Source organism: Hemitrygon akajei, chromosome 6 (assembly GCF_048418815.1).
Source record: "Hemitrygon akajei chromosome 6, sHemAka1.3, whole genome shotgun sequence".
NCBI classification, from domain to species: domain Eukaryota; kingdom Metazoa; phylum Chordata; class Chondrichthyes; order Myliobatiformes; family Dasyatidae; genus Hemitrygon; species Hemitrygon akajei.
This window is the reverse complement of record NC_133129.1, coordinates 184,875,811-184,903,058: the sequence shown is the minus strand read 5'-3', so window position 1 is coordinate 184,903,058 and position 27,248 is coordinate 184,875,811. Positions and strand designations below refer to the sequence as shown.

Genomic DNA, 27,248 nt, shown 5'->3' with positions numbered 1-27,248 from the left:
CCAGTGAGGTACAGACTGATTACAGGAGTTTTTCCGCTTAATGAGTGAAAACGCTTCATGACGTTTAGAAACTCTAGACAAATTAAATGATTGGATTAAAGAAAAGGAAATGATATGACCGCATGCAAAGTCATCTGTGTGAGATAAAAATAGTCTTTGTTACTGAGCAAAGGTTAAATTTCCCTGAAAGTTTGAATCTGGCATCAGCAAGCTAGCCCTGTACTGGCATGAGTTCTAAAGTCATATAGTAAGATTCAGGTTTAATATCGTTGTGCATTGCTGGTAACTCTATGTATAAATGATGTGGACAATATGTTCAACTGGCTATTCAACTTGTCTTTTGGGATTGGCAAATAAAAATGGTTAGCATAACGCTTTACAGCGCCAGTGACCCGGTGTCAATTCCAACCGCTGTCTGTAACTAGTTGAGAGGTTCTCCCTGTGAGTGTGCTCTTGTTTCGTCCAGCAGTCTAAAGATGCAACAATTAGTAGGTGAATTGGTCATTGTAAATTGTCCCATGATTAGGCTAGGATTAAATAGGTGGGTTACTGAGCGATGTGGCTTCTGTGACTGGTAGGGCCTATTCAATGCTACATTTCTAAATAAATAAAAAAATAAAGAAATAATTTTATTAAGGTACAGTAAATATACTCTGATCCAGTGTGATTAATTTTCTAGTTCACCTTGATAAATATATACACTCCAAGCTGCTTATCGCTGACCTAATTTATTGCATCTACAAGGTGTGTGTTGCAAGGATAAAGCAGTGTTTGTCCAGCGGCTCAAATCAAGACACAATAAGTATCAGTGGTAATTGCTTCTTCTTTTGCAGGCAAGAGAATAGCCAAATTTGGACCAAGTAATTCCCCAGTAGCTCTCGCATGTCTCCTACTCCACATCCCTATAATCAGCAAACACCACTTGTAGAACTTTGTTTATGGGAAGTATTAGTAGGAGAATGTTAATGATCTGTACTTTTACATTATTTCAAATCTCTGAAATATTAGTTATCATGTGGTGTAATTTTGAGAATGGAGATTTGATTGGGGTAACTTGCTCTTTTCAGACCTGCAGTGTAATGCTGCATGTCAGGCAACTTGGAGTTTGGATAAACCAATCGACTAAACTATCTATGGGAGTAAGTGTCCCTTCATCGTCTTGTGCCACTTAAAGTTCTTGAGCATTGTACTGCAACTCTTACCTTTCACTGCACCAATACTGTGTTTCATGGTCACTCCTAACTGAGTAAGTCCGGTCTGTGTTTTTATATGTGTATATATAGATAGAGATAGAGATGGAAGTGAGAAAAAGAGCAACTTGTATTGAATATTTCTTCATAGTTCTTCTTGGTGGGATTCTTTTTAATGTACCGTAAGCATGGCTTAACAAGTGCAGCAGCAGAACATAAGTATCTACCTTTAAAGTGTCACCCGTACAGGTTAAAGTTCAACCCATCTCATGATTCCTTGGCCAAAATTCTGTCCCATCCCTCCTGAACCTACTGACAGAATTGTTGCCTGTAAGTTTTCTGTTAAGGGTTTTTCACTCTGAGCCATCACCAGCACCTTCAAGGACATGCATTCAGAAAGGAAAAGGAAAATGGTCACCAACAGAATCAACAAACTCATTCGCAAGGCCAGTGATGTTGTGGGGGTGGAACTGGACTCTCTGACAGTGGTGTCTGAAAAGAGGATGCTGTCCAAGTTGCATGCCATCTTGGACAATGTCTCCCATCCACTCCATAATGTACTGGTTAGGCACAGGAGTTCATTCAGCCAGAGACTCATTCCACCGAGATGCAACACTGAGCGTCATAGGAAGTCATTCCTGACTGTGGCCATCAAACTTTACAACTCCTCCCTCGGAGTGTCAGACGCCCTGAGCCAATAGGCTGGTCCTGGACTAATTTCTTCTTGGCATTACTTACTTACTATTATTTAATTATTTATGGTTTTATATTGCTATATTTCTACACTATTCTTGGTTGGTGCGACTGTAACGAAACCCAATTTCCCTCGGGATCGATAAAGTATGTCTGTCTGTAATACCATGAAGGATTCCACATATCCTGCTCATGGACTGTTTGCCTCACTCCCATTAGGGTGAAGGCTATAGAGCATCCCCACCAGGACTGCCAGACTCAAAAACAGTTACTTTTCCCAAGCAGTAAGGGTCATCAACACCTTCACCACTACTTTATTAATTCAAGTTAGTTACTTTATGTACAGCCACTCCTGTGCCTGGCGTCACTTTATGTACATATAATCAATGTGTACAAGCTATTTTTTTATATTTATTGTGTTCTTGTGCTTTTTTTTGTGCTGTGTAGGATCTGGAGTAACATTATTAGACTCTCCTTTACCCTTCCTTTACAGGAAATGACATTAAACCATATAGATTTTAGAATTAAACAATCTTGAAAGGGACTTGGATCTAACCTCTCGTTAGGTCATAATATAAAGTTTGTAGCCATGCTAATAATTAAATAGCTGCTGCTTATTCATGTCCTCATGTACCTTTGTTCTTTTATTTCTCTGTATTCCTGCTGGTAGCTTTGCTGTCCTTCCATGCTCCTGCCAGGGTCAGGTTGTCTCTGTGGCTGACTAGTACTGAAACTGTTGCTTTCTGAAAGCATACCATGTCAACCCTTGTACCTTATTTTCCAAAGCCACTTTCAGATAGTAAGAATAAACTGAGTTTTCAATGTTGGTAAAAATTCTTATTTATTTAGAGGTACAGCACAGAACAGGCCCTTCTGGCACAATGAACCCCACTGTAACTCACCAGTTTAACCCCAGCCTTATATCACTATACAATATGTAGATAAGCCTACAGGAGGAGAGGCTATACTTGATCTGGTATTGGGAAATGAACCTGGTTAGGTGTCGTCTCTCAGTGGGAGAGCATTTTGGAGATAGTGATCACAATTCTATCTCCTTTACCATAGCATTGGAGAGGGATAGGAATATGAAGCTATCAGACAGGAACTTGGAAGCAGGTGTTCTCAGGGAAACATACGGAAGAAATGTGGTAAATGTTCAGGGGTTATTTGTGTGGGGTTCTGTGTAGATACGTTCCAATGAGACAGGGAAAGGATAGTAGGGTTGTTGTTGTGGATGCATGTTAATTGGGACCAGTACATTTTGGCCCAATTAAGTGGCTGTCCCAGTTAGCTGAAGTTTTATGGAAATAGTTAAAAATGTATTTAAAAATAGATGTTTAACTGAGTAACAAATTATGTATTTAAATGAAATACAGAACCAATTAGAACAATAGCGCTACTGCTATAGTATTATAAAACTACATTAGATCTAATAGCTGTTGACAGAGGAATTTATCCAGTGTAAGCTATCGTGTTCTTTTGATTGACAGTAAATGAACAAAATCAGTGCAGACAATTAGTGTGGATAATGGACTGCCTTGATACAATGCTTTTGATGATTACATCTGCCAACTTTTTATTTTCGTTGTAACATTGAAGATGATTGTTGATTCCTTCAAGTTCTTCGCAGTTACTAACTTTATGAAGTGGTGCAATCATTCCATTTTGACTCTCAGCCATTCCCTGCATCTCCAAACCTGAATGCTTGAAACAGTGTACGGTGATTATCTTACTGCTTATTTCTCACTATTAGTGACAAAAATCACAGCTTTTTAATACAAACACAACGCAACTGATGCTATTTTAAAAACTGTTCACTCTGACTGCAATTTAGCGTCTAATAGGTACACAAGTATAGGTGTCTGATGCTAGTTTAAAAACTGTTCAGCAATTCTCCTGTCCCAATTAAGTGGCATAATGTCCCGCATAAATGAAGGGAATCCCAGATATTTTCTCAATTAGTTTTTGTTCTTTAAGACATCCCAAATAAGCGGCTGCCCTGATTAACCGATAGCCCAATTAACCCGAGTCCACTGTGTATCTGACAGTGTGGTCTCTGCTTGCTCTTAGGCATATTGTTTCTTGTATTCTGGTATTTCCCCTGGCATGTATCTTTGCTTTTCGTATGATTTAAAATATGTAATTTTACTTTTTGTGTATCTTAGGGGATGTTTTGGAGTTGCAGACAAAGTATCTTTGAGGAAATGAAGAAGAAATTCTCTCAGGTAGTATCAGTGTTGCATTGGCTGGAAAGTATTAACAGCCTGTGAATGAGGCAATAACATGGCCTGGCCGGGGTTTCACATTTGTTCCAGTAATCCTGGGCAGTGCTAACAAAAAAAAAAGCAAGTGGAGTTGGCTTATTTCTCCTGTTGTTTGTTTTAACTGCCATAATGTAGCTTTATTTTTGGTTAATTAGAAACTGAGAATCCCTGTCCTGCCAGTGGCCATTGATCACCTTTGCTCCTTTCTTGTGTAACTTGCTGTAAGTGGTGGCTGACTGCACAGTAGCACCAGCCACTACTTCACCTCTCAGCATTCTTTTCTCAGTATATGCTCTCCTGACTTTCTAGTGCCGATGTCTGTATATTGCTATTATTTTTGTGTACCTATCATATACCTACTGTATGTGCTGTGTGCTGTCGGTACTGTGCTTTGCACCTTGGCCCTGGGATCGCTGTTACATTTGGCAGTATTCGTGGATTTTCATGGATGGTTGAATGACAATTAAACCTGTATAGCATGTTCTGAGGAAGCTTTTGCAGCTTTTTATATTTTTAAAGCTATTGTGTGGTGCCTTTTAGTGGTATTCAATTGCTAACTGTTTGTGTAAACTCTGTACAATGTGATGAGGCCATTTGAAACACGCACAAGGCTTGAAACAGAGAACCTTCTGTTACTTTTCATCTGTCTTCATCTAGGGCAAAAAAAAATCTTTTAGTTTAAAGTGTAGTGTTGGGTTGTTGTGTTCTTAAAATGCATGTGTTTTTTAAACATTGTAAAATGCTCTCAAAATGCACCTACTTTTAAAATATTCTCACCATTGTTTGTAAGGAGTTTGTACGTTCTCCCATTGACTGAGTGGGTTTCCTCCGGATGCTCTGGTTTCCTTTCACAGTCCAAAGACGGGATGCCGGAAGGGCATGTTACCATGCTGTATCTAAATAAATAAAATTAAAACTTTTAACTTCCGTTGACAGTTTGTCCCATATACTTACCACCTTCTGTGGGAAAATATTGTCTCTCAGGTACTCCTTAAACCTCCCCATCTCACTTTAAACTAGTGGTCACCAACATTTTTAAACCCAAGATCCCCTACCTCGGCCTTAGTGAAAGGCAAGATCGACCCCAGATCGATTAGTTACACGCATGTGCACTGGGGCAGAAAAGACCGGAAGTAAAACCCCACAACCCGAAAGTAGAAATAATGCATAAACACCAGGGGTACCCACTGTTTTTTTGCACCACGGACTGGTTCAATATTGATAATATTCTTGTGGACTGGCTGGCGGCGCGGGGGGGGTGTTAAACACAACGGGAATACAGTGATATTCGAAGCAGGTTCCTTATGTCCAGTCAATTCTGCAATTTAGTTTTCACAGCTCTCGGCACTTAGCTGCTGTCCCGCGCTGCTCATGTTTCCTCTGCTGAAAAAACTCAGCGGGTTCGTCTTTAAGTGCAGGGTGCTTGGACTCAAGGTACCGAAGCAGTTTTGAGGGCTTCATTGCCTCATTAGACAGCCTCCCGGCCTGAACTCCAGCCTCTGCCCACCCACCACCAGACGCCCTGGTCAGGTGCGGCTGGTCGTGGGTGGGGTGAGAGGACAAGGTCAGGGCCAGAGGTCCCCGTACCGGGGCCGCAGCGGTTGCAGTCCAGAGAGAGCGACCGACCGAGTGAGGAGAGTGACAGGCCCGCGCCCGCCCCCCTTGTAGGATCCATCAGCTGACAAAAGTTTGTTTCAGCAGATCGCAGCAAGGTAGCTGCTCTGCTACTTATGAAACCTTGAGCCCGAATTAGGTCGTCTGTGAATATTTTAGCATCGGGTTCCCCACAAACGTTTGGTGTGCTAAACAGGTTTAGAGGCGGTGCCCATCTGTCCGCACTCCAGGCCAGTACCAACGGCACTTCTCGTCAGCTGTACTCCAGGCCAGTAGCATCGGCGGTTCCCACCGGCTGCACTCCGGGCCAGTAGTATTGGCACTTCCCGTCAGCCGCGCTCCGGGCCAGTAGCATTGGGGGTTCTCACCGGCTGCGCAAGGGTATCGCTACGTTTAGGCGACTGATGACCTTGTGTGCTGTCAAGTTCAACTGTGGGCGTGACAGGGAATGAGGAAAGGTGCAGCTGACTCAATGAGTCAATGGGCTGATTCATTGGACCACTGAAGTACACTGAGCTATGCGCATGCGCACTGGGCAGAAAGAACGGAACTAAAACCCCCGCAACCTGGAAACAATTTCTCAACATTATTTGTGTATTTTTTTTTCATTTTTTTGGGGGATCTACTGGGAAAGTCTCAAAGATCGACGGGTTGGCGACCACTACTTTAAACCTATCCCCTCAGTTTTGAGATTCCCTTTACTGGGGGGAAAAGACTTTGTCACCTTATTTTTGCCCATCATGATATACCTCTATAACATGGTCCCCTACACACCACAGGTAAAAATCCCCTGCCATTCTGGGGCCATTGACAGATCTTTGAACTGTTTGTGCTACATAAAATAAAATTCTTCATTTGGAGGGTAGTACAAATATTGAACAAGCTGCCAGAGAAGGTAGTGGGTGTGGGTTTGATTTCAATGTGAAGAAAAGTTTGAATAAGTACATGCATGGGATGGGTATGGAGGGATATGGTCCAGGTGCAGGTTGAGGAGGCTAGGCAGAATAACAGTTCAGCACGGATTAGATGGGCTGAAGGACCTGGTTCTGTGCTGTAGTCCTTTGTGACTTAATGGCATTCTTCCAATAGCTAGGTGACCAGAACTACACAAAATACTCCATGGCAACACGAGTGAATCTGCAGATGCTGGAAATAAATAAAAACAAAAAATGCTGGCAGAACTCAGCAGGCCAGACAGCATCTATGGGAGGAGTTAGTGATGACGTTTCGGGCCGAAACCCTTCATCAGGAGTGAAGTAACATAGGATGGTCGAGTGGGGATAAGAAGTGGGGGGAGGGATGAAGTAGAGAGCTGGGAAGTGATAGGTTGAAGGGAAATGGGCTGGGGGAAGGTGGAGAATTATGGGAAATAAAAGAGAAAGAAAGGTAGGGCTGGGGGAGATTATCGTGGGGGGGGGAAGAGAGAGAAAGAGAACCAGACTAAAATTATAAACAGGGATGGGGTAAGGGGTATCAACGGAGGTCTGTGAGTTGAATGTTCATGCTGGGAACATAAGGTATAAGTGCTAGGCGGGAGATAAGGTATTGCTCCATCAACCTGCGTGTGGCTTCATCTTGACAGGCCACGGACAGACATGTCGGAGTGGGAGTGGTCTGTGGAATTGAAGTGTGTGCCCACAGGGAGATCCCGCCACTGCTGGAGGACTGAGCGCCGGTGTTTGGCGAAACGGTCTCCCAGTCTGCGGCGGGTCTCCCCAATGTATAAATGGCCACTTTGGGAGCACCGGATACAGTATATCACCCCAGTTGGCTGGCAGGTGAAGTAGTGCCTCACCTGAAAGGACTGTCTGGGGCCTGGGATGGTGGTGAGGGAAGAAGTGTGGGGCCAGGTGTAGCACTTTTTCCGTTTGCAGGGATGAGTGCCCGGAGGGAAGTCGGTGGGGAAGGATGGGGGGGGATGAATGGATAAAGGAGTCCCTGCGGAAAGCCGAGAGTGGGGGGGAGGGGAAGATGTGTCTGGTGGTGGGATCCCGTAGGAGGTGGCGGAAGTTATGGAGGATTATACGTTGGATCTGTAGGCTGGTAGGGTGATAGGTGAGGACCAGGGGGACTCTATCCCTGGTGGGCTGGCGGGGGGATGGGGTGAGGGCAGAGGTGCGTGAAATACGGGAGATGCGATGGAGGGCAGAGTTGATAGTGGACGAAGGGAAGCCCCTTTCTTTAAAAAAGGAAGACGTCTCCTTTGTCCTAGAATGAAATACTCCATGGGCAGTCTCAGTTGTAACATAACATCCCAACTCTTGTGCCCAATCTGCAGATTTTTTTTTTACTTTCATATTCAAAAAGGCCAGTGAGTACACAAGACTGGAACATGCGTCAGGCTGCTGGACAAAGTCCCAATTAAACCACGTCGAGAATTTTGAAATTAGCTCCCGATGCCATCACATAAGATGGATGGATGGGCTTTGGGGGAGGGAATGCAGTATATGTACCTCCATAGTAATCTGCCTTTGGACCATTAACCTCATGCTTCATAACAGCATTCACCTGAAATGCCCAGGCCTGAGACCTATCTTAGAACAGAGATGAGGAAGAATTTCTTTAGTAAGAATCTGTAGAATTCATTGCTTCAAACAGCTGTGGAGATTAAGTATTTGAATATATTTAAAGCGGAGGTTCTTCCCCACCGCTGTCAGATTTATCAATAGACAGTGAACCCATAAACATTACTTTTATTTTGCTCTTTTTACACTACTTAATTTTTAATATGTATTCCAATGTACTGCCTCAAAACAACAATTTTTGTGACATATGCTAAAGATATTAAACCTGATTTTGATTCAGATTTTTTATATTGCTTAGTGTACAGCTACATTTTGGCCCTTTCTCGCCACACTGCTGTTTGTTTATGGTGAGGCCTAATTTGCAGTGTTGTGTCCAGTTTTGGTTACCTACCTACAGGAAAGATGTCAATAAGATTGAAAGAGTGCAGAGAAATTATACAAGTATGTTGATGGGGACTTTAGGCCTGAGTTAGAGGGAAAGGTTGAAAAGGATCTTGGTGATTGTAGTGATGACTTGCAGCAGACTGAAAAGTGTGAGCATGTAGATATTAAAAAAGAGGATGTGCTGGAGCTTTTGGAAAGCATCAAGTTGGGTAAATAACTGGGATCGGATGAGATGAACCCCAGGCTACTGTGGGAGGCGAGGAAGGAGATTGCTGAGCCTCTGGTGATGATCTTTGCATCATCATTGGAGACAGGAGAGGTTCTGGAGGATTGGAGGGTTGCAGATGTTGTTCCTTTATTCAAGAAAGGGAGTAGAGATAGCCCAGGAAATTATAGACCAGTGAATCCTGAGATGCAGGATTTATGAACATTTGGAGAGGTATGATATGATTAAGAACAGTCAGCATGGCTTTGTCAAGGGCAGGTCATGCCTTACGGGCCTGATTGAATTTTTTGAGGATGTGACTAAACACATTGATGAAGGAAGAGCAGTAGATATAGTGTATATGGATTTGATAAGGTACCCCGTGCAAGGCTTATTGAGAAAGTAAGGAGGCATGGGATCCAAGGGGACATTGCTTTGTGGATCCAGAACTGACTTGCCCACAGAAGGCAAAGGGTGGTTGTAGACCAGTCATAGTCTGCATGGAGGTCACCAGTGGAGTGCCTCAGGGTTCTGTTCAGGGACCCTTACTCTTTATGATTTTTATAAATGACCTGGATGAGGAAGTGGAAGGATGGGTTAGTAAGTTTGTTGATGACACAAAGGTTGGAGGTGTTGTGGATTGTGTGGAGGGCTGTCAGAGGTTACAGAGGGACATTGATAGGATGCAAAATTGGGCTGAGAAATGGCAGATGGAATTCAACCCAGATAAGTGTGAGGTGGTTCATTTTGGTAAGTTAGATATGATGGCAGAATATAGTATTAATGGTAAGACTCTTGGCAGTATGGAGGATCAGAGGGATCTTGGGGTCCAAGTCCATAGGATGCTCAAAGCAGCTGTGCAGATTGACTCTGTGGTTAAGAAGGCGTATGGTGTATTGGGCCTCATCAATTGAATTTAGGAGCCAAGAGGTAATGTTGCAGCTATATAGGACCCTGGTCAGACCCCACTTGGAGTACTGTGCTCAGTTCTGGTCGCCTCACTACAGGAAGGATGTGGAAGCCATAGAAAGGGTGCAGAGGAGATTTACAAGGATGTTGCCTGGATTGGGGAGCATGCCCTGTGAGAATAGGTTGAGTAAACTCGGCCTTTTCTCCTTGGAGGGAAGGAGGATGAAAGGTGACCTGATAGAGGTGTACAAGATGATGAAAGGCATTGATCGTGTGGATAGTCAAGAGGTTTTTTCCCAGGGTTGAAATTGTTGCTACAAGATGACACAGGTTTAAGGTGCTGGGGAGTAGGTACAGAGGAGATGTCAGGGTTAAGTTTTTTTTTACTCAGATTGGTGAGTGTGTGGAATGGGCTGCCAGCAACGGTGGAGGAGGTGGATACGATAGGGTCTTTTAAGAGACTTTTGGATAGGTATGTGGAGCTTAGAAAAATAGAGGACTACAGGTAAGCCTAGTAATTTCTAAGGGAGGGACATGTTCGGCACAACTTTGTGGGCCGAAGGGCCTGTATTGTGCTGTAAGTTTTCTGTTTCTAGGTTAGGACTTTATTTCCTGGAGCATTGGAGAATGAGGGAAGATTTGATAGAGGTATACAAAATTATGGGGGGTATAGATAGGATAAATGCAAGCAGGCTTTTTCCACTGAGGTTAAGTGAGATTAGAACTAGTGCTCATGGGTTAAGGATGAAAGGGGAACTGTTTAAGGGGAGCATGAAGGGGATGTTTGTCACTCAGAGGGTGGTGAGAATGTGAAACAAACTGCCAGTGTAAGTGGTGGATGCAGATTCAGTTGCAATATTTAGGAGAAATATGGATAGGTATATAGATGGGAGGGGTGTGGAGGGCTATGGTCTGGGCGCAGATTTGGCATGGATGAGATGGGCCGAATGGCCTATTTTGTAGTGTTCTATGACTATGATTATTCTCAATGTTGGCCAACTCCCATCCCCTCCTCACTGCCTTTAGGAATGTATTCATTTCTCACAGTCACTATTTCTCCTTAAATGCATCTCCTGCAGTGCATCTCAACTGTTATCTAAAATCCTGCTTAGTGACTCATTTCTGTTGATTGGATACAAGATATTTTGGCCCCACACCCAAGTGTCCCCGTCTCTTTGTGAAATGCTTTAACACACGCTGTAGTTTTAATCCTTGTGTGTTATGATAGAATGCTTGCTATTCTTAATAGATGGTTTGTTTTGTGTTGAACCATTTTCTCTCTGCAGCTAGTAAAGCACAGAATAAATTTATTCCATTTGTGTCATGTTCTTTCACCTGTTACAAATGTATAGTTGCAATTACCTGGTTTTCAGCATTAATTACTTATAAAATGTGGTCTGATCTTCATCTAAGTCACACTTATAGACAAACACAATCTGACAAATCTAATAACACCAGAACAATTGTACTATTTCTCGTCAATACAGAGTACAGCATTTAAACATTGTGTAGGTTCAAAAAAAGTATGTGAACCTCTCGTGTCATGGCTTCTATAAAAGCTATTTTGAGTCAGGTGTTCCAATCAATGAGAAGAGATTGGAGGCATGAGTTCTACAGGTGCCCTGTCCTATAAAAAAGATACATGAAAGTCAGATTATTGACAGAGCCTTCTCTTATCAAGAAAGATGTTTCTGTGCACTATGACAACTTTTAGAGGAATTTTGAAGAAGGATTGTAGAGATGCATGAAGCTGGAAAAGGCTACAAAAGCATTTCTGAAGACCTGAGAGCTGATCAGTTCACAGTAAGAGAAATTGTCTACAAATGGAGGATATTCAGTCCTGTTGGTACTCTCCCTAGGAGTGGGCATCCTACAAATATCACACCAGGAGCACTAAGTGTGATGCTGAAGGAGGTGGAAAAAAATCCCCCAAACGTAACAGCAAAAGACCTGCAGAAATCTCTAGAACTTGCTAATGTCTCTGTTCATGTATCCACTATAGGAAAAACACTGAACAAGAATACTGTTCATGGAAGGACACCACAGAGGAAAACACTGCTTTAAAAAAAATTGCTGCATGTCTCAAGTCTGCAAATGACCACCTGGATGTTCCACAGTGTTACTGGGACAATGTTCTGTGGACAGATGAGACAAAAATTGAACTTTTTGGCAGAAATGCACATTGCTATGTTTGAAGGAAAAAGATCACTGCATACCAACATGAAAATCTCATCCAAACTGTGAAGTATGGTGGAAGGAGCAGCATGGTTTGAGGCTGCTTTGCTGCCTCGGCCTGGACAGCTTGCAATTGTTGAAGGAATTCAAAATTGCACCAGGACGTTTTATAGGAGAATGTCAAGGTAACGGTCCATCACCTGAAGCTTAATAGAAGTTGAATGATGCAACAAGACAATGATCTGAAACAAAAGAGTAAATCAACAACTGAATGGTTTAAAAAGAAAATTCGTGTTTTGGAATGGCCAAGTCAGAACCCAGATCTTAACCCAATTGAGATGCTGTGGCATGACCTAAAGAGAGAGAGGGCTGTTCATGCAAGGTATCCCAGAAATATCGGTAGGGTTTTGTATGGATGAATGGTCTAACAATCCTCCTCTGATCAGCAACTACAGGAAATGCTTAATGGAGGTTATTGCTGCTAAAGGAGGTTCTACCAGTTATTAAATACAAGGGTTCACATACTTTTTCCAGCTTGGACTGTGATTGATTAAATAATGTGTTCATTAAATACACGTAAAGTATAGTTGTTTGGGTGTTATTAGTTTCGGCAGATTGTATTTGTCTATTATTGTGACTTAAATAAAGATCAGACCACGTTTTGAGTAATTAATGCAGAAAACCAGTTAATTGGGAAGGGTTCACAAACTTTTTTCTTGCAACTCTAGATAATCACATTTGTTCGCCAGTTGAACTGAGATAATTGTTATTAACCTTCGGATTTCATTGAATCTATTGACATTTAACACAGTACAGAAATATTGTGCGTCTCTTTAAGAACTGTGGCGTTTGCCATTTGGCACACAAAACAAAATAGATTTATTTATTTTATTTATTTTGAGATAAAGTGCAGAACAGGCCCTTCTGGCTTCTTCAAGCTGTGCCACCAGAATTCCCCTGACTTATCCCTTGTCTACTCATCAGACAGTTTACAATGACAGCTCTTTGGACTGTGGGAGGAAGCTGGAGCACCTGGAGAAAACTCATGCTTTGGGAAGATGTACAAACTCCTTAGAGAATGCCAGGATTGAATTCAGAACTCCAACGTTGTAACTGCTATGCCACCATACTGCCCCGTATTTAAGATTGTATGCACATAGGGCCTTGCATCTCTTGAGAAGTACCTACATGTTTAGAAGTTTGGTCTCTGCTCTTCACGCATGTGGCAACTAATGTACATGGAGGAACATCCCACAGTGCATGCATGAATGGTATTTGAGGCGGTGAAAATAGTGAGAAGTCTCCATACTTCTCGTCAGGTCATAGTGCTTAGACTATAAGTCATGCAGAATTAGGCCATCAGACCATTGAGTCTGATTTATTATCCCTCTCAATTCCATTCTCCTGCCTTCTCCTTGTAACCTTTGGCATCCTCACTAATTAAGAACCTATTAAATTCATATACTTCAAGTGTTGTCTGATCAATGCCTTATAAAGCCTCAGCATTTTATCCTTGCTCTTATATTCTCATTCCCTGGATATGAATGTTAACATTGCTTTTGCCTTCCTTATCACCAACTTGACCTGCCCTTTATTCCTTCTACCAAAATGCATGACTGTACACTTCCTGACACTGTATTCCATCTGTCACTTCTTTGCCCAATCTACTATCCTGTCCAAGTCTTACTGCAGATTCCTTGTTTTGTCAACATGACATACCCTTCCACCGATCTGTTCAATTCCTTCTGCAGACTCCCTGCTTCCTCAACGCTACCTGCCCTGCCCCTCCACCTATCTTTGCTTCAGTTGTTTACACTCACCCAGAGATCTATTTGTCAGCTCCAAATAAAAAAACTCTTAAAACATGCAACCACCTTTCAATACTTCAAGGTCAGTGCTGATTGTGAACTCATGTCATCGGATGTGAATTGACTATCTAGATTTTCAACTGAAACACTGATAAACCCATCAAAGTTGGTTGTTTAAAGTTCAGTATAAACCACTATGTTAAGGCTGATTCAGTGCTTTTATTATTATTTTCCCTTTTTTCTTAATCTGCAAACAATGCTGCATCAGACATGCAAAACTGCATGTTTGTTTAGAAGTGTAGGTAGTTTAGGCGTGTATATAATGCATTCGATTATTGAGTTGCTGTTTGTTGGATTGTGGTTTTCAGTTTTGTATGGCTCAACAAGCTTTCTGTTAGACCAACTAAACTAAATGGATTCACAGTGTAAGCAGTGGATATATTTAATGACTGTTACTTTCAGGACACAGACTTCCAAATAATTCAACTTAATATCAGAGAATGTATACAGTATACAACCTGAAATTTTTACTCTTTGCATATGTTTATTGGTGTTTAAAACATTTCTGTAGAAAATAAAAATCCATAGGTATCAATAAAAATGTGTAGGTATTGTACCCATATAAACCACTAGACATTTTTTCTTTTTTTGCTCTACTTGTTTGTTTCTTAATGTAATTTATAGCTCTTTTACATTATGTATTGCAATGTATTGCTGTTGCAAAACATACTTCATGACATATGCCGATGATGTTAAACTTGAATGTTTCTGAATGCCTGACATGTTGGAAAGACGACCTGTATCTTGATTCAGGGTGGGAGCACATACCTATCAACCAGTACCTTGCTTCTTAACTGTACAAGGGACACTGTTTACACTGGCTCTTGTCTAGGGTAACCAAGTTCTTTTGTTTTCAATAATACATGTAGAGCAAGATACCTCATTAACTAGGTTGTTATTGTATGATATTACCTGGCTTCACTAGTTTACAGAAACATTAATATCCATGATAAACTTAAAACAGTCACATGTTGCAGCGTTACGGGCACTTTTAAAAAGGTTATGGTTAGGCAGATATGTTTTCTGTTCTCCAATAAAGTAACAATTTATTGCCACGATATGGAATGAATACTGTTGAAATGCAGTGAACAATGAACTAGGTTCATTTAAGTCTAGTACAGGGAGTGGCACTGTAGCATAGAGGTTGGTCTAACTCTAACAGACCACCAGTGACCTGGGTTCAGTTCCGCTGCTGTCTGTAAGGAGTTTGTCCGTTCTCCCTGTGATAGTGAGAGTTTCCTCTGGGTGCTCCAATTTCCTCCCACATTTCAAAGTAGTAATAGTTATAATTGCTGAGATGGGTGTAATTGAGTTGGAGGGACCTGTTACCATGCTGTCTCTCCAAATAAATAACAGTAAATGAAGAAAGTCAAGGATTGGTAGTTGTTGTGGGATTCTTTTCTACTTCAATTCAGGTTTATTGGTTTGTCATCATGTAGATGGAGATACAGTGGAAAGAGTTCTGTTTGCACGCCATCCAGGCACATCATGGTGTGCATAAGTTGTCAGTGCAGAATGTAGTGAAGCAGCCACAGAGAAAGTGGTACATGGAGAAGGATATCTGGACGTATATTGGCACAAATTCTGTCGGTCAGGCCCAGCCGGTTTCTGTTATTGCGCAGTCTGGTCCTCATTCACAATATTGAGCTGTGGTAACTGAAGAACTTGGTGGAATGCTGCAGCAGGTATTCTGCCATCTCATTGAGAGCGCCCAGGGACAGAGCCACACCACTGGAAGAAACAGGAGACCATATAAAGTTGGGTAAAAGGTGTATGACAAAGATAGTGACAAAGGTTAGTGGCTTGATGACTAATGAGGAGACAGAAGACAGATGAGGGATTGTTTCACTGTGTTTCGATGTACATGTGACAAAGTTAATCTAATCTTTAATAACTGGGTGAGACACGGGTATGATGCAGTCAAAAACTATGAAAATAATGCATGGCTGATCTATAAAGGCTGCTACTCTATATTAACAATAACCAATGTTGTTGCAGTCAGAGACGGTGGCAGATGAACCACGGGTACTCTGTATTATTCAGGACACCACAAATGCCAAGTCGGTCACTCAGCGGATCACTCTCAACCTCCCTGCATCAACTCTCGTCAATCAGCTGTTTGACGACGTCTCAGCTAAAGCAGGCTATATTAATGGCACCTTCGAGCTGGTCTGGAGCAACGGTCTTAACAATCCTGACCAGGTGAGCCTGAGAACTAACTCTTGCTTCTTGAGATAGTGATGTCTATCTTATCCACCTAATCATGAATACTAGAATGGCTGGGGGGGGGGGGGGGGGGGGTTGGAACCAAACTGAAGCGACAGAGGAAGAGGCGGTTGGCACACAAATAGAGAAAGCTTGCAGACAGTGCGAGAAGGAGGGGTAGGCAGGTGACAGAAGGGACGCGCTCAGACCGATGGTTTGAGATGTGTCTATTTTAATGCAAGGAGAATTATGAACAAAGTGGATGAGCTTAGAGCTTGGATCAGTACTTGGAATTATGATGATGTGGCCATTACAGAGAGGCTTGGATGGCTCAGGGGCAAGAATGGTTACTTCAAGTGCCAGACTTTAGATGTTTCAGAAAGGACAGGGAGAGAGGCAAAAGAGGTGGGGGGGTGGGTGGCACCATTGATCAGAGATAGTGTCATGGCTGCAGAAAAGGAGGAAAACATGGAGGGATTGTCTATGGAGTCTCTGGGTGGAAGTTAGGAACAGGAAGGGGTTAATAAATAAATCTACTAGGTATTTTTTATAGACCACCCAATAGTAACAGGGACATTGAGGAGTAGATAGGGAGACAGATTTTGGAAAGGTGTAATAATAACAGGGTTGTTGTGATGGGAGATTTTAATTTCCCAAATATTGATTGGCATCTCCCTAGAGCAAGGGGTTTAGATGGTGTGGAGTTAGGTGTGTTCAGGAAGGATTCTTGACACAATATGTAGATAAGCCTACAAGAGGAGAGGCTGTACTTGATTTGGTATTGGGAAATGAACCTGGTCAGGTGTCAGGTCTCTCAGTGGGAGAGCATTTTGGAGATAGTGATCACAATTCTATCTCCTTTTCCATAGCATTGGAGAGGGACAGGAACAGACATGTTAGGAAAACATTTAATTGGAGTAGGGAGAAATATGAGGATACCAGACAGGAACTTGGAAGCATAAATTGGAAACAGATGTTCTCAGGGAAAAGTACGGAAGAAATGTGACAAATATTCAGGGGATATTTGTGTAGAGTTCTGTATAGGTACATTCCAATGAGACAGGGAAAGGATGGTAGGGTACAGGAACCGTGGTGTACAAAGGCTGTTGTAAATCTAGTAAAGAAGAAAAGAAAAGCTTACCAGTGGTTCAAAAAATTAGGTAATGATAGAGATCTAGAAGATTATGAGGCTAGCAGAGAGGAGCTTAAGAAGGAAATTAGGAGAGCCAGAAGGGGCCATGAGAAGCACTTGGCGGGCAGGATTAAGGAGAACCCCAAGACATTCTACAAGTATGTGAAGAGCAAGAGGGTAAGACGAGAGAGAATAGGACCAATCAAGTGTGATAGTGGAAAAGTGTGTAGGGAACTAGAGGAGATAGCAGAGGTACTTAATGAATACTTTGCTTCGTTATTCATTACTGAGAAGGATCTTGGTGATTGTAGGGATGACTTGCAGCGGGCTGAAAAGTTTGAGCATGTAGATATTAAGAAAGAGGATGTGCTGGAGCTTTTGGAAAGCATCAAGTTGGATAAGTCACTGGGACCGGACCAGATGTACCCCAGGCTACTTCTTTGCATCATCAATGGGGATGAGAGAGGTTCCGGAAAATTGGAGGGTTGTGGATGTTGTTCCCTTATTCAAGAATGGGAGTAGAGATAGCCCAGGAAATTATAGACCAGTGAATCTTACTTCAGTGGTTGGCAAGTTGATGAAAAAGATCCTGAGAGGCAGGATTTATGAACATTTGGAGAGGTATAATATGATGAGGAATAGTCAGCATGGCTTTGTCAAAGGCAGGTCGTGTCTAATGAGCCTGATTGAATTTTTTTGAGGATGTGACTAAACACATCGATGAAGGTAGAGCAGTAGATGTAGTTTATATGGACGTTAGCAAGGCATTTGATAAGGTAACCCATGCTTATTGAGAAAGTAAAGAGGCATGGGATCCAAGGGGATCTTGCTTTGTGGATCCAGAATTGGCTTGCCCACAGAAGGCAAAGAGTGGTTGTGGATGGGTCATATTCTGCATGGAGGTTGGTGACCAATGGTGTGCCTCAGCAATCTGTTCTGGAACTTTGTGATTTTTATAAATGATCTGGATGAGGAAATGGAGGGATGGGTTAGTAAGTTTGCTGATGACATAAAGGTTGGAGGTATTGTGGATAGCGTGGAGGGCTGTCAGAGGTTACAGTGGGACATTGATAGGATGGAAAACTGGGCTGAGAAGTGGCAGATGGAGTTAAACCCAGATAAGTGTGAAGTGGTTCATTTTGGTAGGTCAAATATGATGACTGAATATAGTATTAATGGTAAGACCCTTGACAGTGTGGAGGATCAGAGGGATCTTGGGGTCCAAGACCATAGAATGCTCAAAGCATCTGTGCAGGTTGACTCTGTGGTTAAGAAGGCATATGGTGCGTATGGGCTTCATCAATCGTGGGATTGAGTTTAGGAGCCGAGAGTTAATGTTGCAGCTATATAGGACCCTGTTCAGACCCCACTTGGAGTACTGTGCTCAGTTCAGGTCGCCTCATTACAGGAAGGATGTGTAAGCTATAGAAAGGGTGCAGAGGAGATTTACATGAATGTTTTCTGGTTTGGAGGGCATGCCTTATGAGAATAGGTTGAGTGAACTTGGCCTTTTCTCCTTGGAGCGACGGAGGATGAGAGGTGACCTGATAGAGGTGTATAAGATGATGGGAAGCACTGACCGTGTGGATAGTCAGAGGCTTTTTCCCAGGGCTGAAATGGCTAACTTGAGAGGTCATGGTTTTAAGGTGCTTGGAAGTAGGTACAAAGGAGATGTCAGGGGTAAGTCTTTTACGTAGAGAATGGTGAATACGTGGAATGGACTGCCAGCGATGGTGGTGGAGGCAGATATGATAGGGTCTTCAGGGACTTTTGGATAGGTATATGGAGCTTAGTAAGATAGAGGGCTATGGGTAACCCTGGGTAAACTCCAAGGTAAGGACATGTGTGGCACAGTTGTGTGGGCTGAAGGGCCTGTACTATGCTGTAGGCTTTCTATGTTTCTAGAATGTGGCTTCCAGCAATCTTCTCACTGAATCATGAGTGTGGCCTCCAACAGTCCTGTCACCTAATCATTAGTGTGGATTCCAACAATCTTACCACAGAATCATTATTGTGGATTCCATTTGTGCAGATTTCCTGATCTTGACCAGAAAATGAGTACGTAATAAAGTGGAAAAGGAATATCTCTCTGAGCTAATAACCAGGGCTGACTTTGGTGTTTTCTTATCATGGCAACAGTTACTTGGAGTATTGAGAGCTGCCTTGGACCCCTTATCTAAGAAAAGTTATGCTGGCATTACAGAAGGTCCACAGGAGGTTCACGAGAATGATTCCAGGCATGGAAAAAGTTAATGTATTAGGAGTGTTTGATGGCTTTGGGTCTGTATTCACTGGCCTTTAGAAGAATGAGGAAGGATCTTATTGAAACGTATCAAATATTGAAAGGCCTGGATAGAGTGGAAGTGGAGAGGATGTTTCCTGTAGTGGGAGAGTCTAGGACCAGAGGGCACAGCATAAGAATAGATGGTCAACCAATTAGAACAGAGGTGAGGAGGAATTTCTTTAGCCAGGAGGTGTTGAATCTCTGGAATTCATTGCTACAGTGGGCTATGGGAGTATACTTAAAGCAGAGATTGATAGATTCTTGATTAGTCAGGGTGTCAGAGGTTATGGGAAGAATGGGGTTGAGCGAGATAATAAATCAGCCATGGTGGAATGGTAGAGCAGACCCGAAAGGCCAAATGGCCTAATTATGCTTCTGTGTCTTGTGGTCGTATCTCTGCAGACGGATAATAAAACTTTCACTTTAAAGTGTCTGCTTCAAGTCTGAGCTTGCCATTGAAGCCTGCATGCAGCTCGAGAGTGCTGTCTTTCATCTGCAGCTAGTCAGTGAGGCTTCACGTAGGATATTACCCAGTGTATCTGGTAGGTCTTGACTCAGAATTGTGGACCTGTTCCTCGATGAATAGATTGTTATTCTCTACTGTGCATCTTCTATAGATGTACTATGGAAAGTATCCTAATTGGTTGCACCATGGACTGGTATGAAAACACCAAAGCACAGGAACAGGAAAGACTGTAGAAAGTGTTGGATAGGCCATTTTAGGCAAAGCTCTCCCTTCCATGAATACATTTACATGGGTCACTGCCACAAGAAAGCAGTATTAATCATCAAGGACTGCTATTGTCCAAGCCATGCTCTCTTCTCACTAGTACCATTGGGAAGAGGTACTGAAACCTTGGGTCCCACACCACCAGGTTCAGTAACAGTTACTACCCTATAACCCTACAGTTAATTTCCTGAACCAGTGTGGATAACTTAACTCACCATAACTAAACTGATTCTACAACTTACAGACCCACTTTCAAGGACTCTGCAACTCAAACTCTTAATATTGTTTTTTACTTGCACAGTTTGTCCTCATTGGCTGTTTGTCAGTTTTTGTCTCTATGTATAGTTTTTAATTAATTCTGTTGTTTTTCTTGCAAATGCTGCAAGAAAATCAATGTCAGAGTTGTATGTGATAACATATATGTACTTTGATAATTTACTTTGAATATTAAACTATTGTTCCCACTAATGGATAATCTATAGCAGAAGAACGTATGTCTCCTAGGGCCATGAGTTTGGAAAAGTCAGAGATACAGAAGTTATTTACTGGTAATGCATGCTTAACTCTGACGTAAACTTCAGGGTCTGTACTTGCTGGAGTTTAGAAGAAATGAGGGAAGATCTCATTGAAACCTATCAAATATTGAAAGGTTGAGATAGAGTGGATGTAGAGAGATGTTTCCTATAATAGGGAAGTCTAGGACCAGAGGGCACAACTCAGATTAGAAGGACGTACCTGTAGAACAGAGATTGAACATGGAACAGTATAGCACAGGAACAGGGCCCTCAGCCTACAATATTGTGCTGAAACTAATCCCTTCTGCCTACACAGTATCCCATATCCTTCCATTTCCCTCACATTCATGTGCTTATAAGACCTTAAGATATAGGAGCAGAAGCAGGTGATTTGGCCCATTGAGTTTGCTCCACCATTCAATCATGGGCTAATTCATTTCTTCCAGTTAGTCGCACTCCCCTGCCTTCTTCCCATACCCTTTGATGCCCTTGGCTAATCAAGAACCTATCTATCTCTGCCTTAAATGCACCCAGTGACTTGGCCTCTACGTCCACTTGTGGCAACAGATTCCACAGGTTTACCACCCCTGACTAAAGTAATTTCTCCGTATCTCTGTTCTAAATAGACGTCCTTCAATTCTGAAGTCGTGCCCTCTTGTCCTGGACTTCCCTACTATGGGAAATAACTTTGCTATATCTAACCTGTTCAGACCTTATCTAAGCATCTATTAAAAGTCTCTAATGTGTCTGCCTCTGCGACCACCCCAGGCAGTGTATGCCAGACACCCACCACTCTTTGTTTAAAAAAAAACTTGCCTCTCACGTCTCCTTTGAAATGACCCCCCGCCACCTTAAATTCATGCCCTCTGGTATTAGGTTCAACCCAGGAAAAAAGATCCTGTCTGTCTACTCTACCTATGCCTCTCATAATCATATAAACCTCTATCAGATATCCCCTTAGCCTCCTCCACTCCAGAGAAAACAATCCAGTTTGTCTGTGATTTCCTTATTCTATGTGGTGAAATTTTGTGACCAGCACAGCAGTGTTAATGGTTGGACAAAGCAGCTGCTAATCCACTGCTTTTCTTTTTTCACCCCTTTTAATCAGGAAATGTTGGACTCTTGCCCTAAAACCAACTGTTATTCCCACAACACTGTAATTCAACATGGTTCACTGTCTGTAATTCATGAATCTTGTTTATGCTGCTTGATTTACAGACACACTCCACAGCTTCGTCCCTGCAACCATCAGATTTCTGAATTGTCTATGAATACTATCTTAATGTGTGTGTGTGTATATTTCTTATCGTATTATTTATAATTTATGCATTGCAATGTACTGCTACCACAAATCAGAAAATTTCATGTGATAATAAATCATTCTGATTCACACTATGAACAGACCTTACTGCATTCTGTGTTCAGCTGGTTTTGATGAGCTAGCTGTAAGACAAATGAATACCCTGCCACCACTGAGGTCTCATCACTAGGACAACAAATCCTTTACTGTTTATCTGTGCTGTGCAATGCATACATTTTGAATTATATTTTATTAAATATTGTAATACTTTAGTTTATGTGCCATGTGTGATATGTTTTGTGGATGCATCATAGTTCAGAGGACTATCATTTTGTTTGGTTGTACAGTCAGATGACAATAAATCTGAACTTGATATTCCATGGTATTGATGAATGATGGAGCAGGCTCGACGGGCCGAATGGTCTACCCCGCCTGCGGCGTGTTCACGTGTATTCAGGGCTTGTGGTTACCCAGGCTTAGGGTCCCAAATGCTTTATTTATTTGAAATAAAATCAGGAAACACTCAGCCGGTCAGGTAGTATCAGTGAAGGGAAAGGAAACTAATATCTCAAGTCTGAGACCTTTGTTAAGAATTGGGATGAAACAATTGTTTTCAGTTTATATTTTTTATTTGAAAGATACAGAGCAGAATAGGCCCTTTCGGCCTAATGAGCCGCACTGGCCAGTAGCCCACCAATTTAACCTTAGCCTAATCACAGGACAATTTGCAATGGCTAATCAACCTAAAAATTGGTATGTCTTTGGATTGTGGGGGGAAGCACAAGCACACACATGAAGAACATACAAACTTTCTTATAGAGGACACTGGAATTGAACTTGGATGCCTTGAGCTGTAATATTGCTGCACTAACTGCTGTGCTACCATGGCATCCCAATAACAGTGAAGTGATTGGAGTAAAGGGAATATCTTTGAAATAAAACATTTCAAAACTATATTTCTAGTGATACCAGATGAGTTAATGTGACATTTAGAATCAGATTATCATTCTTTGTGTATTGTGTAGCAACTAATAGAGATGTCATGTGCCCTGTTTTGCATTAATAATGTTTTGCATTATTAACCTCTAACCCTTCTTAACCTGTTCAAATTCAAGTTCAGTTTATTGACATTCAGCGTGTTTCAATGAAACAATGTTGCTCCAGATCAAGGCGCACAGCACAGTACATATACCACACACATATAAACTAATATTGCCACAAATTAACAAATAATAAGGTGCATTTATGACTCGTTATAAGTTAAAACAATAAAGCTACTGGTGCTTCATATGTGACGAGACCTGGGTGCTGGCAGGGAGTCCTGGGAAAGAAACTGTTTTCTCATCCTAACAGTTCTTGTCCTGATGTTACAATACCTCCTGCCTGAGGTAGGGGGTCAAAGAGATTGTTGGACAGTTGTGAGGGACAATGCTGAGGGTCCTGCTGCTGATAAATAGCCTGATGATCCTCAGAGCTGTCCTCGCAATCCTTTGTCATATTTGGTTTGACAGTGTTTAAATTCATACCATGTAGCCTGTAAACTTTATATCCTGTTTCAGAGCCCTCTGGATTACACCAGTGAAAAATCTCTTACTGATTCGGGATTTGAAGCAGGAAAGAAAAACTTCCTTCACCTTACAGATAAGGATGGAGAGCAGCCCCAGTTTGCATCGGTAGGTAGCCTTGACCTTCATCATGGGGTTAATTGTATTCATAGCTGCTCAATATTTACAAATGATTTTGCTTTCTAGTTCACATAGGTTCCTTTTCAGTGAGGTTTTAGACTCCTCCACAAATATGTACAAGTGAGTTTTGTAGCGTGCGTGTGTGTGTGAGAGAAACTATTGGTGCTGGAAGGATCTTGAGGTATTAGGCAGTATAAGGACATGAATACATTTAGTTGGAGTGCTGAAACAGGAAAGAACATCCAGGCCATGCTGTCTTCTTGCTAGTACCATCTGCCTGGATGTACAGGAATGCCTTTCGGTTCTGTTATGAACCCCGTAACTGGGTCACTTACCAGCAAAGATAGAGAGGTCCGCTGAAGTCTGATGGTACTATTTTTAAACGTTTTTATTTTTAAAGGGGCACAAAAGTAAGGTTAATACAAACATTCAGATAATATATGTCGTCAATACTCAATCTAAAGCGCGGGTATAGTAGTAATCAACAATAAGAAGTAGCTCTATCGTTTGTCTAGGGGTAAAACTATTGTCCGATGGAAATATAAAAGTCTCGCCAGTTCATGAAGGCTTTTAGCCGTTTGAGGGACTGCTGGGTGTTCACGGGTTGGAGAGAGAAAATAAACTTGCCAGCCTTCTGGACTCAAAGCGTGGAATCGGGAACGGGAGTTCCCCGTTGTCAGTTCGGAATCCTTTTCGGGGTTATCAGCCACGCGTGTCCCAAGCTAGGGGAACCGAATCAAACGTGACTTCCGAACAGCTTCCCGTCCTTACGGGAGCGATGAGCGATGGTGTCTCCGCCTGGGGTGTCGCTGGAGTACCGCCTCCTGCAGTCTCCTTTTTATCATGACTGGCAGATTTGTAAATGTCAATCAAGGTAGGGTGATACAATCCCCACCCCACATTGCCCGAGGGTGTCCATGTCCCTGATAGCTGGCACGTACTATAGAATTGCAATTCACACAGGTGCCTCTAAGAACAATGGTCAAATCCGTTGCATTGTCTCTCATTTCCTGGGTCCAAGACCCAAATTAATAGCGATCTTGCGATTCTCCGGAAGGAGGGGGCTGGTCCCGCACCCTTCGGCCCCTCAGAGCTGTGGTACATTCATAACAGTTCCAGGTTAACCACCAGGTTCAGGAATAGTTATCAGGCTCCTGAAATGGTGTGGATAACTTCACGCACCTCAACACAACTGATTTCACGATGTACAGACTCACTTTCAAGGTCCCTATAACTCGTGTTTTCAGTATTATTTTTAATTTACACAGTTTGTCTTTTGCATTTTGGTTATTTGTTAGTCTCTATCTGTTTATAGTGTTGGTAATACAGTCTGCCCTCCTTATCTGCAGATTCCGCATGTGCGGATTCAACCAACCGCGGATCGAGAAAACCCGGAAGTTCTCTCTCCAGCACTCATTGCTTGAGCATGTACAGACTATTTTTCTTGTCATTATTCCCTAAACAATACAGTATAACAACTATTTACATAGCATTTACATTGTATTAGGTATTATAAGTAATCCAGAAATGACTTAAAAGTACAGGCAGTCCCCGGGTTATGAATGAGTTCCATTCCTGAGTCCGTCTTTAAGTCGGATTTGAGGTCGAAACAGGTACATCCGGTATTATTTAGCGTCAGTTGGTCAAATGTTTTTCTTAGTATATAGTACATATTTTACCTTTCTATGCATATAAAACACTTAAGAGACATACGTATTTCAATAATTAAACCACTGCATTGCTTAGTAATAATTGTAGCTTTCATCGGGGCGGGGCCTTTGAAATGCTCTATTAAAATTGTTCCGATTGTTGATCGACTGTAGACACTGTTCCAGTGACTGATGGCATCGCTTTATTACTTCCACCTTATTTTCAATCACGATTGTGATTATTTTCGTGAACAGAAACACCGCGGATTCAGAGCTACACTGGGTCCTAAAGGCCACCGCATTGAAACAGGTTAAATAAGGGACTCGAGCATCCGCGATTTTTGGTTTCCTGGGGGGGGAGGGGTGTCTCAGAACCAATCCCCCGTGGATAAGGAGGGCCGACTGTATTCTGTAACATTATTTTCTTGTAAATGCCTACAAGAAAATAAATCTCAAAGTAGCACACATTTTCATAATAAGTTTATTTTGAACTTCAAGTGCTTAACAAATCGGGGCATTAGCAGGGAGAGAAAGGGTTCCTGTTTCATAAGTGATCTTTCATTACAAGATTTCATTTCCAATCAATGGCCATTAATAGGAGCATTGAACTCTGTTTTTCTGAAGGTGTGACCTGACCCACTAAGAACTTGCTGCATTTTCTTTTCCAATGTGTGCAATGTTTACATGTTGGACCGACCAGGTGAAAATTCTTTTTATTTATTTTGCTGCGCAGGACAGGCTTTTCTGGCCCACCGATCTTCACCACCCAGGAAACCACATATTTAACCCAAGCCTAATCATGGGTCTATTTACAATGACCAATTAACTTCAGTTAACCTATTAGTGGGTAGATTCTTGGAATTTAGGAGGAAAGCGGAGCACCTGGAGGACACCCATGTGTTTCACAGAGAATGTACAAATTCCTTACAGATTGGCACAAGAATTGAACTCTGGAAAGCCTTGTGCTGTAATGGCATCACACTAACCATTTTGCTACATGTTCCTGAGCTAGTTCAAGAACATTATTAATGCTTGAGTGTAGAGACAGGAAAGATAAGGGGAAAAAAGATCAAATATGCTTGCACATCAATGTTCTGGCTGGAGAAATTAAAGTCATGGACCGTAGTCTGAGGAAAAACATTAATATGCAGTGCTATCCTTTTTCCAGTTGGTACCTATGCTGACCAAGAGAGCAAAGTGTACCTGGCATGAGGCAGGAACTGATAAATGACTGCGTTCTGCTTCAATGAAATGCTGTACTTGGTATGCTATGAGAAATTCTTACATTGACCAAGGATATTTCATTAGCTTTGTATTTGAGGAGCTGGAGTTTATCAATTGCAATTTAATTAGGGTTCTTTCAAACAAATTTTCATGGTCTTAATCACTTACAAGCCAAGAAAATATACTGTATAAAGACCATAAAACATTAGAGCAGAATTAGGATATTTGCCTTAATGAATCTTGCTCTGTCATTCCATTATGGCTGATTAAAGACCATAAGATATAGGAGCAGAATTAGGCCATTTGGTCCGTCGAGTCTGTTCTACCATTTCATCATGGCTGATCTAATTTTGCTCTCAGCCCCAATCTCCTGCCTTCTTCCCTTATCCTTTCATGCACTGACCAATCAAGAATCTATCAAGCTCAGCCTTGAATATACATAAAGACTTGGCCTTCACATCTGCCTGTGGTAAAGAATTCCACAGGTTCACCCTCCCTGGCTAAAGAAATTTCTCTTCATCTCTGTTCCAAAAGAATGCCCCTCTATTCTGAGGCTCTGTCCTCTGGTCTTAAATTCTCCCACCGTAGGAAACATCCTCTCCACATCTTATATCAAAGCCTTTCACCATTTAATAGATTTCAATGAGGTCACCCCTCATTCTTCTGAATTCTAGTGAATACTGGCCCAGAGCCATCA

General features: G+C 42.0%; 1 protein-coding gene across 4 annotated transcripts in view; it reads left to right on the top strand.

The window, feature by feature from the left end:
* Nucleotides 1-27,248, top strand: part of usp47 (ubiquitin specific peptidase 47) — a 217,606-nt gene that overhangs the window by 53,037 nt on the left and 137,321 nt on the right. For 2 of the 4 annotated variants that reach the window (XM_073049940.1, XM_073049939.1), the window contains exons 2-4: nucleotides 4,049-4,108; nucleotides 15,826-16,029; nucleotides 23,553-23,666. In XM_073049940.1, coding sequence (XP_072906041.1) covers nucleotides 4,049-4,108; nucleotides 15,826-16,029; nucleotides 23,553-23,666 — 378 coding nt within the window. The remainder of the gene's footprint in view (nucleotides 1-4,048; nucleotides 4,109-15,825; nucleotides 16,030-23,552; nucleotides 23,667-27,248) is intronic. The other 2 variants (XM_073049942.1, XM_073049941.1) reach the window with 1 other exon arrangement.